Consider the following 18,416-nt stretch of genomic DNA (forward strand, 5'->3'; position numbering starts at 1 on the left):
TTCAAAAGCCGGATACCTTATTAAAATGATTGTGTTTTGCCCTAAAACAGTTTTACGGTTCTCAGAACCTAGTCATCCCGTATGCTGAACAAAGGGCGGCACTTTTCAGTGTGCACTGTAATTAGTTTATATAAGGGGCATTGTTGCTTGAGCTAAAAATGTCGTATTAACAAAACTTGGCTATGTCTGAGACCAGTGGTGGTTGTATTCTGCACTGTTTTAGCCGGATGGTTATTGTTTCTTGTATATACTCTCTTTATCTTAATAGGGTGTTATGTTTACAGGCAGGTCATCTGTGCAGCAAGTTGTTGCATTGAGTTAGTGAGATACACACTTGGCGATTTGTGCCATGTCAGGAGCTGATAGAGATGCCTGCAGTGGCATGTGCTCACTTCTGATGTCAATGGGCCAGGTGGTGGAGTAAATATTCGGTTCAATAAATGCTAGGATGAAAGTAAGGCCACGCATAGAATGTGTCGCAGTGTTTGTGCTTTGTTGAGGTCCACATCTCCCTTAGTCTCTTCACATTCTAGCCGTAGTTTCAGTTCTTCTGTACAGTGTAACTGCATTGGTTTGCATTCACTTCGTGTGACGGATTGACCCATTTAGTTGTGCACAATCTTTGTAGCACTTGTGATTGCCGCAGCTCTTCCTGCTGAATATGTAGACATTGCTACCGTCACTTTGGCAAAATCTGTCCACCTGTTGTGTGATGCCCACCTTGGCCGTCTGGAAGCTGCCACCCACCACCAGCCAACCCACCTCATCTTTATAGGAGGCCCTGCCCACCAACCATCCACTCACTTTCAGAAGAAGCAAACTCCCCAGGAACACATCAAACAAAAATACGCTGCAAAGCATGTGAATTACTCAGTTTTACACAGACGGATCAAAAACAGCCCTTTATGTTGGAAGTGCAGTTGTACAAGAAAATTGGGAGAAAGCAATACCATTACTGCAGAGCTTATTAGTGTTCACAACTGAACGCTGCACTATCTGTGTTGCAATCAGAAAATAATTACAAGAGGACATTAAGAATAGGATAATATACACCAACTCACTCAGCATTCTAAATGTGCCGCACCCCAGAAACTCGGCACAACTGTTAATAGGAGATATTGTACACAATACAGCGACAGCCGAAATGTATGTACAAGAAATAATGCTGGGTCCCGAGCCATGTTGTTACAGCCAGTAGCAAAGGAGCCGACATGTGTGGCATGAACTCGCCAAAGCAAATTAGAGAAAGTAAATATTTTGCACAGAGATTGCTTAAAGCTAGTAGAGAGTCAATAAAAGAAATGGCAGTTCACTTGGGATAATGAAATCAACAACAAACTGCACCTGGTAATGCCGATCCTAGGCAAATGGAAGTTGTCAGGAACGTTCTATTGAGAAGTTTTATGCCGCCTTCACATTGGACATGCACATCTTATAACTTTCCTGAGCAGTTGAGGCCGTCATCTCAATGTTGTGCCGGCGAGACCTTAGCTGGCCGGCACAACATTGAGATGACGGCCTCAGCTGCTTGTGCGCACAAAACCCAACCCACCATGGGATGAAAAACTGGAGCGACACTTAAGCTCCACCTGAAGGGTGTGGCTCGACAGCGTGTATAGGTTAATGCCTATATATGCAGAACTGGGGTTGGGAAAAGCCGACCACATGAGGATCCTGCCTCTGGTCGTCCTCTATTTTACATCTGTAGATCGCTGAGAGTCGTCATACCACATATCCTGGTGCAGTGTGTGGCCTCGAAATGAGACAGCGCTGCGCGGTGCCTCGCGGGAAAGCAAACACGGGGGGGCTGCAGGGCAGGTCCCCACAAGTGATGTGCCACTGCCCCAGCAGGTGGCTGTTTCAAATACAGCCACCGGAGGGGCTTGTGAGAGCCAGGTGAGAGCAACCTCTTGTGACCACGTATTAATTTAACTGCCACAGTAGGCAGGCTGTGATGACATCACAAGATCACGTGAGCCAGGTGACAGTGGGGCCACCTGCTTGTTCAAAGCTCACAACACCACCACCACAAATGGCATCGGATTTTCTGCACAAGGGGCGAATTGCAATTCAAGGACACAACGGAAGGGTGATCACTGTTGCAGCGAAATGAACAGCCAGTACTGCTAACATAGATTTGTCGCATCACATCGCCTGTGCATTTTTTTCAGTGTGGCATGTGTGTGTGGTGCTGTTTGCAGTGCTGGTGGAGCGGGTGTTTCTGCGGTTTGTGACGGCTGAGACAGACGAGCAGTTTGAGTCGGTGCTGGGTAAATTCCTGCTGCCCGTGCTGGCCAAGCTGAGCAGCCCCCAGGAGGCAGTCCGAAAGAAGGCCAGTGATCACTTTATTCCTAACTGGCGCTGTGGAGCACAACTGCTGCTAGCCCACCGCTCTGTGCAGCTGGAAATTAATTCTCCTCTGGCCCAACTCCAACTTCATGGTCGTGGCCTCGAAAATTTTATATTGTGCAAGCGCAGGCAGATTTGGTTAGTCAGTGCAATGCATGTATGCAGAAAGCCCTGTCTGGTGTGTCATCTGGTACACTCTTGTCTTACCCCTGAGGTCTCTTCTCAGGCAGGTGGGACTTTATCTGCAGATCTTGTTTCTGTAGCCTCATGATTTGGGGCCTCCGACCCCAGTGCAGGTGATGGAGTTGCTGGTGCACGTGAACAAGCGGCTCAAGTCACGGCCGCAGGTGCAGCTGCCAGTGGAGGCCCTGCTGACCCAGTACGGGGGGTCCTCCGCCACCAGTGGAGGAAGCCAGGCGTTTCTGGTCAACTTTGCTCTGGTGTACCTGCGCATGGGCTTCCCCCGCCTGCCCCCGTGCCAGCAGGTGCAGCTACTGCCCCGCCTTGTAGGGGAATGCGTTGTTGGCCGCCCCCATCAGCACCAGGACGAGTAAGTGGGCAATCCGCTGGGAAGCTGATTGATTTGAATGATTGGCATGAAAATGATAGGCTTTCTTAGTATTGTCTATTCTAGAATAAACATACTGTAGCTCTCTGATGTACAGCGTTCTTTGGATACCAGTTTTCTTTGTTGGTACGCTGTGAAGAAACTTTGGCCTCGGGTATATTCTTGTGTTTATAGAGCACTCCCTAGCCACTCTCATAATTTGGCTTCTCTGACTGCACAACCATAATTTCCAGTTACAAAGTGGGCTGCTTGTTCTGGACTCATTCTGTGTGATTGTTTTTTTTTTATGTCGAACCCACATTATGCACGTATATTTTAAAGGAGGCCTAATGCTGGTCAGATATTTGCACATTGTACAGAGTGAGTTTTCCTTCCTGTGATCGTCTGCTTCGAAGGTAACGAAGTGCAGCATGCATGGGCAAAATGGAGAGTAGCTCGGAGTGTGGAACAAGAAGGCTGTCGAGAAGGGGAAGGGAGACAATTAAGGGAGCAGTGCTTGGCATTGTGAAATCGGAAGGAGACAAGAGGTGAGGCTGCAGCGCAAAAAAGTGATGCACACATTAGGAAGACATGCGCACACAAAGACGGATGCTGTTCTGCCACACAGTGGTGCGCAATTCGCAGATGGGGGAAATTTTTAGGCCTATATTGTCGTGTACCAGAGGGGAGCCATCACTTTCTCTGTTGCGCCAGGAGATTGCCTCCCTTGATTCCTGAATGGTGGCGGGCCTCAGTGTTTCCCCTCTGGCATTGCTTGTTTGATTTTGCTTTTTATTTGCGCATTCGTTTTGTTTCAATGTATGTATAATCACATCCTTCTAAAGGTGTACGAATATCAAATTTTTAGTTGCAAATCGAATCGAATGTTTAAAATATCAGTATAGGTACTTTACACTAAAACAAGCACTCTTCCACAAAGCATAGGCATGAAAAGAAAAAGTTGCATTGAAATTTTGTTTTCACCAATTATGAAAAATAATTTAATACAGTCATGCCTCGTTAATATGGACACTTTGTTTCCCTAGCAAATGTCTATAAAGCGAGTTCGTAATAACGAATCGCGAAGAAAGAAATATTCATAAAAAGAAAACACACTATGATTAGGGTCTGTAGCTGTGCATGGTGGCGAGTAAGGTTGAAACTAGGCACAATTTTGGGACTCCCAATTCATTTATCCTGGTTGCCATTATGCTTGTGATAATGTGGTGCAGCTTCACACTCCTGGTGATCAATGTGTGATACGCTTGATAGCGTCTCATGGCTAGATGACCAGCTCCTACTACGCTTGTTCACATCCCACCACCCCATGACTCAGTCGGCTGACAGCTGCTGAATAGGCTTTCTGCGTAGCACCAATTGCTGAGGCAGTTTTCCTCACAGCCATTCGTGCAGTGCTGCGGCAAACACTCGGTAAGGGGTACTGACCTGGCAACTCTTTGTTCTCTCAAGCATGAAACCAGAAAATAAATGGGCCAGCAGCGAATCATTTGCAATCTTCTGCTGCATTCTCTTGTGTCCTGCACTAAAAATGCAGAAATTCAAACGTCTGGCTGGGACAGTAGAGATTTTGTTCTCATTGCTGTCCGTATTAATGTAACGAAAATACATGGGCCCCAAATGGCTGTGTGCATTTTTTCCTGTTAATTGGCCGAACAGCGGGTATCCATATTTACGAGGCCTAAATACATTGGGAAACTTTGGTTCCCACAAGAACTCCATAATTTGAGCTATTCGGATTAATGGGGGTCGTATATTAATGAGGCACAGCTCTGTATCTATAATGCCTACTGGGTATCAATTAAGGGAGGGCTAACAGTCGTAAGCTTGTTGTAGACCAGCTAATATCTTGTTTATAATTGTTTTGAGCTGCATAATTTTGTTCAGTGAACAGCCTATTGTGACACTTTGACTTATGCTTAAAGTAGCTTACTGAATGGTGTCGTGAAGCACTGTAAGGCAACCCTTACTGGAGGAGCGACATCAGTGGTCGGTTAACAGTAAGGCAAGGCACTGCTAGCAAAATGCAAGAAGATGGCTCACGAAATGTGCACAAATGCGGCAATTTGACGTACTACACGAGTGGGACCATCCTTTTCATGCTGTCTCGCGCGCCTAAATGTGAAGCGCCGGCTTTGTAATGGCACTCTATTCATGATGACATGTGGCCTGCTGATGGGCCCTTAATGAGAACTTCCAAGCTCCACTCTTATCGCAGTGGTATAAAATGAGAGGATCGCCGCCTGTCCACTGCCAGTCATTGGCACTTGGTTTTCCAACCTACAAGCACACTGCGGCAGGTGACTGTTGATGTCCGTCAGTTTGTTGGTTTTATGCAAGACTGAACAATTGCTGCATGTAAGCTGTTGATTTCATGACTGATGTGACAAAAGCAAATTACTGTAACCAGCGAGCTCCGTTGTTTGGATTAGTTGCAATATTTTGCTGCAACCCGCCGCGGTGGCTCAGTGGTTAGGGCGCTCGACTACCGAGCCGGAGTTCCCGGGTTCGAACCCGACCGCGGCGGCTGCGTTTTTATGGAGGAAAAACGCTATGGCGCCCGTGTGCTGTGTGATGTCAGTGCACGTTAAAGATCCCCAGTTGGTCGAAATTAATCCGGAGCCCTCCACTACGGCACCTATTTCTTCCTTTCTTCTTTCACTCCCTCCCTTATCCCTTCCCATACGGCGCAGTTCAGGTGTCCAATGATATATGAGACAGATACTGCGCCATTTCCTTTCCCCAAAAAAACCAATTATTATTTGCTGCAAGTTACTGTTCGAGTACAGTGCTCTCATTAATTCAAACTTCAAGGGACCAGAGATTTTTGTTTGAATGATCAAGAGTGTACCTGAATATGGCCCAAGGCTAATCTGATTTGATTTGGTTTATGGACAACTGTGCATACAAACAGTTATTTACAACTCTTTTGTTATGCAAACATAGCGAAATGCTTTAGCACAAAATAAAATGCGGGTGAAAAGCACTCATGTCTTTACTCAACCGGCACACTCTCCGACTGGCTGTATGGCTGAGAAAAGAGTCAGCAATAAAGAACTAGTTTTCCCAATAGGGCAAAACCACATTAACTGGCGCCTCAAAAAAACTGGAAAAAAGGTCCGAATTAGCCGAAGCTTTAATAGCCAAATGGCTACAAAAACATTTTCAGAAAACAGTTTTACACTGGAGCAAATTTAATTGATAAAAAAATAAGCAATGGTCGTCTGCATTTTTATTGAAAATTGTGTGGCAATGACAGTTTGTTGCAGTTGCATCATGGTGTGCTGCATGCCCACTGTTGGGAATATCAAAGCAGAGCTGCTCCAAAATAGTAGGACTTTCCACGGCCTCCTTCACAGGTGCGGCGCAGTGGTGGTGGAGCCTCCGCACAACGAGCAGCTCGTAATGACTGCGCATTTCGGCACACACGACCATGCGGAGGGAAGCGAGTGGAACACACATTTAATCCGGAACAGCTTGACGCTTAAAAAGAAAAAAAAGACCACGGACATATCAATCAGCATCCAAACTGACGCGTGGCTGGCCTTGGCTCCTTTATGTGTAGCCAATAGCTGATATCGTTGCAGGTTAATAGCGAAGCTCATAAAGCGAAACTATTGGCAATGGGCAACTCCGGTCGACATGGCCTCCCTTCGGACTGCATCTGAGTTAACCAACTGGAGAGGCCGAATTTCAGCTCATGCAGTGCTACAAACCTGACCTATTCCTCCAACTTCGGCCGCCGCTTTTTCATGCATTGGGAGCACTGGAGAAAGCCAAAAAGTTTGAATTAAGCGAATTTAAGAGAATCCGTAGTAAAAATTAAGGGACTTTAAAATGCATTAAAAATGTAACCACCCAACGAAAATTTTAAAACTTGTTTGAATTAACTGAAAGTTCGAATTACCTGAGTTTGCTGTACTTGAAATCTTAAAAGTGTGGTGTGAATTGAATAGTAAATGCTATTCGCATACAATCCCAAGTTTAAAATACTTCCACTCCGCTACATCCTTGCAGTAAATGTATCCAATTGACAGCGAGCGCTTTAGCCTGTGTCTTCTTTCCCCTTCTTTGCTATCATTTCTGCTAGTGTTTTTGGTTCAGATTGTTTACTGGATAGTCGATGACTACTGGATATAAAGAGCTTGCTACGAGTGCTTGTGATGTGGACATGTTGTTTTATGTTGCTCAGTTATTTTTATTAATCTACAATGTGCTTTATTTGTGCAGCACCTGAAAAACTTTTGTGTAGTTGCTAGTGCGGCACACCTTTCCTTCTGCACATTGTGCTATTCCAAACTGGCCTTCTTTTTTTGGAGGGCAGGGGTAGCTTTTCTATGCATGCTTGTGTGGTGATCATGGGCTCTGTGATTGGGACAGGCTCCTTCAGCTGGCCATGGGAGCTGTGCTTCATGTAGTGGCTGTGCACCGGGCAGCTGGTGGCAAGGGCCCCGCTCTACCACCCCCGGCAGGCCAAGGGGAGCCCTGGGTGCTGCTGCGGGAGCGGCTGCTGGAGCTGCTGCTGTTACCTTACACGCCCCCAGCAGGCGATGGCCCCGCCCCAGCGGGACTGAGTGCGGCCGCTGTGTCGCGGCTACCTCCACACCCGGGTGCCGACGAGCTGGAGCGGCTCAAGCTGGCCACCCTGCACCTGCTCGCCCAAGGGGGCCTCTACCCAGAGCACACCGTCATCATCCACCTGCTGGTTGCTGCGGCCGACAGCCGACACAGGTGGTGCTGAGGGTTTAGGATTGTAATGACGAGCGTGTGCCACTGTGGTACGGTGTGAGGGGGGGTGCGAATATTCCCTTCAGCTACATGGTCTTTTCCAGTGGAGTGATTCCACAGCTAGATGATGCCACTGTAAACACCTCAGCCAGTCATCTCCATGTGAGAGCCCAATGGGGAAAGGGAAATAAGAGATTCCTTCTTTTCTGTTTCTTTCCACTTGGTCCCATCTGGTTCTGGTGCCCTTGTGCCAGAAAGCTCCATTCAAAAGCTCTGCAGTGGCAAGACAGCCAGACTCTGCTGCCACGAAATCCACAGGGCCCATGAGATATTTTGTCGAAGCAGAAATTTCATTGTAAAATGAGTCCAGAAGAACAACAGAGTGGACTAGATAGTGCACAGTAGCCTCTTTTTAAGACCAACTCAGCTAGGATCAATTCTTGGATAAGGAAACATTTGGTTTGTTTCCCATGGATGCAAAGTAAAAAAATCCACTTAATGAACTTTCGCAGCAGCATAAATCACGGTGGCTCCTTAAGGGGCGTCTCTCAAGGCAAGCTAGAGGAAATGAGAATTGAAGGGATGCTTCCTTGCAAAAAAAATGCAAGAGAAATGCCTGGTCTGCATGCCACTTCACACGACATCCCACTTTTGCTTGGACCATGATGTTGGCAAGTGTTGCATGATGAAAGACCGCACACATTGCCACCTGCAGAGACAAAGGGCGGAGGAGTGGCGATAGGCAGATTAGACATGTGCGCGGCCTTTCTGCAAATGCGAGCCAGTCTCACCGAGCAGAAATTGGACATCTGCAGGCGAACGGTCCAGCATGTGAATCTGCCTGTAAAGGGGGAAGTGTGGGTGCTCACCGATCCCACAGATGGAACCTGTAGAAGCTACTTTGAGAACCCCTGAGTGTAGACTAAAACTGCATTTTGAATAAGTAAGAACAAAAACCGGCTTTTACTTTCCACGACACATTGGGATAACTCTTTGTAATGGTTTCACATGCCAAGTTGGTTTTTGCAGTTTATACCGTGACAGTCGACTGCATGTGAATGAAGGGAAACTTTTTTTCTGGCACAGTACAGTGCCAACAACACTGCCACTCAGCAACATGCTTTGACCTTGCGCAGAATACACTGTAAAAAATGGTTCACGTCAGCCTGAAAGGTGGTATGCCTGTTTGGACAAAGTGGTCAGAAAATATGTTGGTTTCTGTGGCGGCTGAGTAGCGAATTCAGAGCAGCTATCAAATCATAACAATACCAGTTCAGCAGGTTCATGTTGACGAGGTTTTATAAATTTCACTAATGCAGCAGCACTTGGTGCAACATTAGGGTGTACCCGAAGGACACAACTCCTTTTTTGGAAGCGTTTTTTTCCAAGCGAAAGCTTCACTATGCTAGGTAGAGCCGCGCTTAGCGTGGCACTAAACTTGACCTTCACCAAGTTAGAGGTCGTGCATGGCTATAAATCGCCTCAGCTAAGCCCTTCAGCCTAACCTTGTGGATCGCCGTGGTGTCGCACCACATGGTCATGACCTTTGACCTTGATCTTCGACCTTTCGATTCTCCGGTAGAGGGTGGTAGAATAGTCATGTGACAAGTGCGTGATGTCGCGCGATGAAAACTGCCATTGTGACGTTCGTCTGGTGGAATATAAGCCGGCGCTTGACTTAGTGTCAGGAAGGAGTTTGGCGAGGAGCTTATCCAGCGCTGCCTACCCAGTGTGCGGAACGCACTCAACGTTGCAGACGCCAAGCCGTGTCTACTCGCCTGGCCCACCACAGCTTCCGCTCTCTAACCAGGTTCAGCAGTAGTTAAACCGCAGCAGATTTTTTTGTTGTGTTCTCTTTTGTGAAAACTTGGCCATAAATTTGGCTGTAAGAAAACAAGGGAGGTGTTTTAGGTGTTTCATGTGAAATTAAAATTTTTATTGTTCACTGCAGAACTCCAGTGGAGTATTTATCATAGGCTGCCAAGCATTTTTCCTAGATTTCAAAGTTTGCTGCTAAACAGCAAGAGAGAGAAAGAAAAAAAAGGTAGTTGCATTGCAGATTTTTAAAATTTTTCTGCTGCTTCAAGACCAAGGTGCATTCAACTGTTGTGGGGCACACTTGGAGTAAACATGCATGGAAGGGGTTCTCAACCTCTTCAGCCTTAGGGAATCCCTTTCATGTGGTGCTGAGGGCTCCTTGGCTTTCCTGCCTTCCTCTTGAAAGGCCAACTCCGGTGGTTTTTGAACATTAAAATAGCATTCCTTGGAGTCTCCTCTCTCTGGTACATAAGACTCTTTTTCAAAATACCTGTTTTAGAAAACCAGGAAACTGAAGCTAGGTTTCAACCAATCAATGACGTCATGATAGACCTACCTATAACGTCGCAGATATTGTATCATGTGCGCATTGATTGGCTATACTGGAGACTGTAAGATACAGCTTGGGTCATTATCTGTCTGAAATGACCAAAGGCAAGCTTGAAATTTTGCCCTTCAGCAAAAAGCAGAACAAATGCTGATGGCTGTGCGTTCAGTGACATTACGCAGGCAGTGCCTGCAGGAATCACCCCGATCGGGGCTACAAAATTGGAAATTCACTTGTGCTGCAACAAAACACTGCTTCCCTGTGAAATTTGGCACAAAGGACCAGAGTACTGCAGAGAACATACTGTGCAAGTTTCATTAAAATTCCCAGAGGTAGAAAAAATGCTCGAGTTGCCCCTTAACATGCATGCAAAATGCTTGGCTCCTCAAAAATGTCCAAATTCAATCAGTAATGACTGGCTGTATATTGACACAACCTGCTTTGAGCATCTGCTGTATGATTGGTGGAAATAAATTAGGAAAAATTGAAAGGCTCTGGTTGAGGCACGCATGTATCTAGGAACTCTGGGAAACCAAAAATGTGCTTCCAGTTTGAGAACCCCTGGGGAAAGTGTTTGGGTGGGCCAAGTTGTAGCTGGTGCATCCTGTGGGGCTGGGCTTGGCATTTTCCAGTTGCCACAGCCATCACCCAAGTTCCCAGAGTGAGACATGCTGTGATCCCACTCTTTGTGCAGTGTTGCCAGTGCTGCTGAGATGAGCATGAAGACTCTGTCAACGTGCGTATTTCCCTCTTCAGTATTTTCTTTTGTGCATGCTTCCTTTAAGCGTGGCCTGCATGGAGCGTTTTTCCAGGTGATTCGTCGGCGTTGACGGCAGTGGAGTGCTTTTTTGCCGCGGGAGAGGACGTTTTTGCCAAATCGTCGGGTTCTGGTGGAACAGATAAAATCGCTGACGCGCTGCCGACGCCGGGAGAGGGCAGTGACAGAGGGCCAATGATAGCCGGAGCGGGCGTCACGTGATTCTGGACAGGGCCGCGCCAGTGCACCCGGCTACAACTACCCGGCCGAGGGAGACTCTCGCATGGTGGATGCGCGCCCAAACGGGCTCCCGCATCGCAGGGACAGATCAGTATGCGCCCGACTGCCTTCTCCCTTGCCTCCTCCCCTGCCCCCCTCTCCAAACCAGACCCCCTTCACCTCCACTCTCTCTTTTCTTCCCCCTCCCTGCGCAGCTCAGTTTCGGTGTACCCCCCCTCTTCCTACCTACTCCCCGTACGAGCGCTTCCCCCCCAAATAAATAATAGCCTGTTCGCTTGCGAGCATTTCACGCGTGAGAGCCAGCGGCTTCACTTCGCTTCCTGCGCATCTGTCTCTGATTTCAGTATAGATGGGGGCGCGCGCATCGCACAACTTGGCGGAAAAAAAACGCCGCTTGGCTGCTGACCATGCGGGAGTGAATTCGTCGACACCGGCGCAGGCGTTGGGCGCGTGACGTGATTTCGCGAGCAGAAAACGCTCCATGCGGGCCACGCTTTAGGCGCTTTTATTTCACTGTTCATGCCAGGCTGTGCATGCATGCCTGGGATCATCAGGGCGGGGCATGAGTGCTGCTGCAACTGGTGATGTGAACTGTTTGGAGGCTTTGGAAATGCTTAGTCAGCAACTCAGCATGCCTGGGACTTAAGGGATTGCTGTGGTGCGGCGTTGCTTGCTCCCTCCATGGGGGGTGGACCCTTTTCAAGAGCCTTTGCATTGGTTTTCCTACGCCGCTGTACAGCTGACACTCGCATCAAGGCAAAAAGCTCAGACTGCATGCTGCTCACACAGGAACCGTGTCAGCATTTTATGCTGCCTTCATAAACCATCCGTGGAATCTATGTGTGCCATAGTGAAAAATGGCTGTTACACCGTTGCATAATCATGCAGCACTGCTGTGAGACTGGTCGAACATTTTTGATCAGGGTCTTCTAACTGTAACCCCCCTATCCTTTTTAATGCCTTGCTTGGTTGTCTTACCACACTTGACGGCAAGGCTATTTGATCTTGCCAGTTGTGGAACTACCCATTGGGTCCATGTGTCAGAAAACGGCAGTCTGAGGTGGCCAAACTTCTGTTATTTATGGATTGCTGTCAGTAACATAAACTTTGTTCAAGTTACATACTTCAAGATTGTTGATAAATGAATGACCACCTGCCAATTGAACAGTGTGGTTTATTATTATGATATTAGTTTCTTTTGCTTCAATGCCCCACTCCATCTGTAATGTGAAAGCCCTGAGGTTGAAAATAAATGAAATGAAACAAAATCACTGAAACAGATGCATTAAAAAAATCCATAGATATAACAGTCCAAGAGGTAAAGTAACAGGTAGAAGAAGGAATTAAAATAAACTCGCTTTGCAGAAGATAATGGCACCATATGGCAACAGCTTTTACTGCATTTTCATGATTGTAAGCACCACACTCCCCTCTTGTCCCTATTTTCACAAAAAAAATTTCGAAAGAAAGGCATACAAATCTAAGCACCCTCTTTTTTTGCGAGGAAGAGCATGTAGCCAAGGCCTCCAAGCACACTTGCTCACTCCGTCATCGAGCTGGAGCTGTCGGAGAGCCGGTGCTGTCAGGGTCCCGAGGTGGCGTGGTGTCCGCAGCGCAATTTCAGCCTTCTTGTGTTGCTGCGTTCCGACACTACATGACAGATGGCGGCGCAGAATGCCAAAAACTGGCCGAAAGCGATCCTGATAACTTTATCACATGGACTTGGTAGTAGTAGCACTCAGCAGGTTTCACGTGCATTGCAGGCATGTTGTGTTGCTTCGTTAGGTGTTGGTTGTTTGACAGCCTTAATGGAAATCGGATCGAATTTGAGGGGGCAGCCTACAGCTTGAAGTTCAAGTGAACTGTAATCACGTTTGCTGAAAATAATGGCAACCACAGTGGCACCGTGGAATTCGGTGAGGACGGAGCCTGCATCATCAGGTGGAGGAAGCAGCGGAACCAAATTGCCAAAGGAGCCATGACACATAAGAAGTTCACGGGACTGCACAAGGGCTGACATCCGCAATTTGAAGAAGTCTGTGAGTTTGTTTGCAGCGAACGATGCAGGGGTTTTGCTGTCACTACCGATGCAATCCAGATGGAAGTGATGCAGATTCCCAGGGCTGGGTGCAGCATATGATGAGAGGAAATGGATTTTATTTGAGATGCCAGACAACAATATGCCAGAAGCTGCCAGCCAATTTTGAAGAAAAAACGTTGCTTTTCAGCAGTGAAGCTCCACAGGGAGCACAGCTATGAGCTTGGCCAGATCCGTAACACTGATGAGACACTGGTGTATTTTGAAATGCATGCACTGTTAATTTATTTATTACAGATACTATCGGTCCGGTCAGGACCAAGATAGGAGTGGTGTAACAAGGGTGATGTAGACAACAGAAGGTGAACATAGTAACAAAACACAAGCTTTGTCCAGTCAGTGCTGAGTTTAAGCACTTCCATGATGGGCCTGACTGAGCTGTTTGCAACAAACAAACAAACAAACATACTCAAAAATCTCGGTACAGCGAAACACGGAACAATGTGAGAACAATGCTGAAACTACATTACATCAGGCACTAGACTTCAACAATTCAAGAAAGCCAGCAGCAAACTTATCTACGCTCGATGTGAGCACTACATGTTCTGGTAATTTGTTCCAGTCTTCCGATGTGGATTGGCAGAAGGAATACTGATAGCACTGCTTAGAAAAATTTTGCTCTGTATATGCCTGCGATGCTTACCCCGAGTAACACGTCAAGTGGTTTCTCTTATGTATTGCTGCTTATTGATGTGTACTATGTTCATGATCTTAGAGAAAAGAATCAGTCATTTTTGCATTCTTTGGTGTTGAAGAAGAAGCAAGTTAGCTAAAGTATCTAGTGGCATTACTGAATCTTGTCTTCGGAAGCAAGAACAGATAAAATGAAGTGCATGTCGCTGCACTCGCTCCAGTTCGGAGTGTTAGAGTGTACAGATCCCACACCTCATACGCATGTTCCATTATTGGGCATACCAGCATCTTATAAGCCCTAAGTTTAGTGTCCTGTGCAGCACGTTTAAGTGGTCACCTAATGAATCCCAATTTTTTTGTTTGCTTTGATGACTATATTAAGTGTGTGTGGGTTCCAAGGCAGGTTTGAAGTAATTGTCACTCCCAAGTGTGTATATTCTGTTGCTCGACTCAGTTTGTTTTCTTGCACTGAGTACTTGAATTCAAGTGGCTGGTGATTGTCATACATACTGTTTTACTGGGGTTTAACGAAATTTGCCACTTTGTACACCGTTAATATTGAGCAGGTAACCATTAAGCTTAACTTGATCTTCAACAGAGTCAGCTTTAATGTAAATAATGCAATCATCTACAAATAATCTGACATCAATTCCTGAGTCCTCAATGAGGACGTTTATATGTACAAGAAACAACAACAGTCCCAGTACCGAGCCCTGTAGCACTCCCGACATCACGTCACATATCCGAGATATGTTCCCATCAACACTTACAGATTGCCTATGGCGCACCACAAAAATTTGTAGCCAACGAGTGATATTTGAGTTTTTGAGTACTGATTCACATTTGCTTGAAAGTTTTCTATGATTTTCCTGATCAAAGGTTTTCCTAAAGTTTAAGAAAATGATGACAATTTGCCCCTTCTGTTTAATGATTTTGCTAAAATCATGTAATGTTTCTATTAATTGTGCGACCATTGACATTCCCTGCCGAAAACCGTGCTCACGCCTATTAAAGAACTCAATATCTGTTAAGTATTGTCGAATGCGCTTTGAGACAATGTGCTCAAGAAGCTTGCAACAAGTTGACTTTAGAGTGATTGGACGGTAATTACTGAATGTTTTTGGATCTCTAGTGTTGAGAATAGGAACTGTTTTGCTGAGTTTCCAATTATCACGAACCGTAGTTGTCGACAGTGGCTTCTCAAAAACTAGCGCGAAGTATTTGGCTGACTGTTCTGCATATCACTTCAAGAACAATATAGGAATATCATCAGGGCACATTGAATTTGATGTTTTTAGGCTCTACAGTAAGGTTAGTATACCTTCTGTCAATAGGTTTACTTGCGCGATATTGAATACTGAACCAAGGTCCCACAGGCTTGTTACCATCTTCACTGAAAACACTTGCAAAATATCTATTGAAAGTATCACAGATTTCAGACTCATCACCCCTAGTTCTGCTCTCTGTCCTTAAAGGGGCCCTGAAAGGGGCACTAATAAAGTTGCGGTATGCCGGGGATGTTAAAGCACGCCGCTTCACGAATATTGTCCATCAAGAATTTCTTTAATGCACTTACTGGACGCTGAGTTATCTGTAGTCAAAATTTGAATTTTAGCGGCTTCGCGCCTTTTCCTCTCCTCTCGTCACTTTTTGCACGCTGGATGATCGGCGGTCCTCTGCCGGCCCCACCTCCGGGAGCGGAGCCTCTTCACCCGCCGGAGCTATGCACATTATTGGCCGCGGCCACGGTACCTGTCCGACGTATGAACGAACCTAACCAATAGCCACCTCTCAACTTGTATACACAGATGTGAGCGACGGAGGAGGGTGCAAGCATGAAAAAGTCGCTGGGAAGAGCTCGCCAACTTTCGCGCTTGATTGTGGGTCCTCTGTTGCGTGTAGAAGTGTATCATTTGGCTCAGGTTTTCATGACAACACTGTGTAGTGATTGAGCACGCTGATTACTGTCCTTGGAAGGTGTTTCAGAGTCTCTTTAACTCAGCCTAAGTAGTGAAGGTGAAGACAACAGGGTACGAGAAGCAGCATGTCACAGTGATGCTGCGCATAACAGTGAAAACAACAGGGTACGAGAAGCAGCATGTCACAGTGATGCTGCACATAACAGCTGACAGCCAAAAGCTTCAGCCATACATCATCTTAAAATGGAAAAACATACCATCTCTACCTAAATATGTCATCATAAGAGTCCAGGAAAAAGGGTGGTTGACAGCATAGCTGATACTTGACTGGATTCGAGTCATGTGGCAGCAGTGCTCGAGAGCCTTGCTCGATGGACCTGCAGGCCTGCGGTCAATGCTTTTGATGGACGCATTTCGCGGCCATCTTACCCCGGAGGTAAAGACCAAGCTTCATAACAGCAATTGCAACTTGGTTGTGATCCCAGGCGGCAAGATGCCAGTGCTGCAGCCCATCGCCCCTCAACATTTCACTCAACAAACCTTTTAAAGCTAATCTTCGACAGGAGTACAAAGAGTGAACCGCAGCAGTGGCCTAGTTGTTTGAGCACCTGCCTCCTGCCTGGTGCTTGGCTTCTTTAGGGTGGAATGCTTGGGAAATGGGTCGTTGACCTTACCTTGAGTAGAAGAAAAAAACCTTGTGCCATGGCACTCTTTGGCCACATATGCCCTTGCACCATAAAAGTTCATCATCATCGAGTACAAAGAGTGGGCGTGGAACTCGGACCGGAAGAAGATGCTCACGAGAAAGCTGCAGAAAGCGTCCTCGTCAACCATCACGTGGTGGATTCTTGATGCGTGGATGCGTGGGTCCAAGCCGGCATTATGGCCAAGGCATTTCAAAAGTGTTCGATTGCAGAGCACTTCGATGGAACGGAGGACGATCTGCTGTGGGACACTCAGAGCGGCGGCTCAAACGCTGCGACGGTCTCGACTGGCAGTGAGAGTGGCTGTGTATCAGACACAAGTGGCAGGTTCACTCTCTGCAGCTATATTTCTTTTGAATGTTTGCCAAATAAAATGTTATTTCTGGCACCTGTCTCGTCAAGATATCGTTGCGAAAAGAAGGATGGGGTGGGGGAGTCATTTTAGATTTTTCTAATCTAAGCACCTCCCCCTCACTTTGGGCATCGCAATCGTGAAAAAACGGGGTGTTTAGAATACATTAAATATAGTGTTTGCCACTTCCTGATGGCACTGCCATCCGTAAGCACCCCGGAGGAAACAGCTGAACACTTGATACTTTTATATAAATGACTTCACCCTACAGTAGAAAGCAATGGGGCTGATTTGTTCAAAGCATTGCAGTTTAAGGGCGCTGAAGGAAAAATAGGTTTCAAATGGGTAGAAATAACCGAGCAAAGGTTATCAGATTGGTTGCTGAAATCAAGGCAAGAGTGAAATTTCATCTGCACTCTGAAGGAGGTCGAAGAATGGCTCACGCTAAAGTTGAAGAGGAGCATTTCCCATCTCCATTTAAGTGCGGTTTTAAGGTTTATGGTTTTTAATGTCCCAAAGCGACTCAGGTTGTGAGGGTCGTTGTAGTGGAGGACTCTAGGGTTCTTTAACATGCAGTGACATCGCATAGCACATGGGCCTCTACCATTCGGCTTCCATTTGAAATGAGACTTGTGGCCGGGATCGAACCTGCATTTGTCATGTCAGCAGCTGTCCGAGCTGTCATGGCAGGGCTCCAGTTAAGCACGAAATATGTTGCCAGTCATGGCTAGGTGGTGTGAGCCGCCACCTTTATCAGGTGCGACGCTGTGAAAGGTATGGAAGTAGTCTGCATGGAAAAATCAGAGGAGGCGTGTTGCTCGGCACTGTGGCCGAGTGGTCCAAGCCATGAGAAAGCGACAGCATGTCGTCACCAATAAGGGTGCATTCAATCAAGCTGATGACAAATGTTTCATGCAGTAAGTCTTCGGGCAAAGCGTTTACTATGCTTCGCTCACCCCGAAAAGTGCACTGCTTTTTGGTCGCAGGTGCAGGCAGCGCGAACAAGAGCGCTAGCTTTGACAGCGTTGCAGCTGATGTCTGAAACGGAGTGTAGCCATCTACAACATTTTTAACAAAACTGTTGCAGAATCGAGCACCTTAGAGAGCAAGCAAAAAAAATTTGGTGCTTAAAAATCAGTGCTTTGTCCCTTTAAAGGGTTCAGCCATATCCATCCATCCATCCATCCATCCAACCAGGGAAGCGGCTATGGGGGCCAGTCACTTTTTGAAGCTGAGTTTCAGAAATGGTATGATCTAAGAGCTCTGCTTTATAGTGCGTGCTTTTTGCAGGAGTCACACTGTGGGCTCAGTAGAGGGCCACAGAGGCCCTTTTTGGGCAAAAAAGGAAAAAAGAAAAGGGAGGGGACGAAGGCACAGCGACCTGTCGGTTTGCTGCACCAAATGCACAAGCAGTTGAGGTCTCCGATGCATGCTTTTAACTTTTTGAAAGGTGCTACAATTGCATGCTGCCTATTGCATGGAGTTGAGTATGTGTGAGTTGTGCAGTTCCAACTTGAGCATTGCCTTCTTATGCTCTGCTTGCAGTGCCATCGACTGGAACGATGAAACTTTGGTTAAGGGCCTGTACAGTCTCTACTTAGGCAGCAATTTGCCCCCTGTAAGTGGTTTGATTTGCTTCTTAGTATCTCGGTGGTATGCTGCTGACTATCAATCCCATTCACAGCTGTGTCAAAAGTTCATTCCAG

General features: G+C 46.6%; 1 protein-coding gene across 1 annotated transcript in view; it reads left to right on the plus strand.

Moving 5' to 3' along the window:
• The window catches only part of LOC144124506 (proteasome adapter and scaffold protein ECM29), a 409,805-nt gene that overhangs the window by 10,038 nt on the left and 381,351 nt on the right, over positions 1–18,416 (plus strand). Inside the window, 5 exon segments of the mRNA XM_077657223.1 lie at positions 2,202–2,332; positions 2,646–2,899; positions 7,295–7,645; positions 10,702–10,743; positions 18,256–18,328. Coding sequence (XP_077513349.1) covers positions 2,202–2,332; positions 2,646–2,899; positions 7,295–7,645; positions 10,702–10,743; positions 18,256–18,328 — 851 coding nt within the window.

This window comes from Amblyomma americanum, chromosome 3, assembly GCF_052857255.1.
Source record: "Amblyomma americanum isolate KBUSLIRL-KWMA chromosome 3, ASM5285725v1, whole genome shotgun sequence".
In the NCBI taxonomy this organism is placed as follows: domain Eukaryota; kingdom Metazoa; phylum Arthropoda; class Arachnida; order Ixodida; family Ixodidae; genus Amblyomma; species Amblyomma americanum.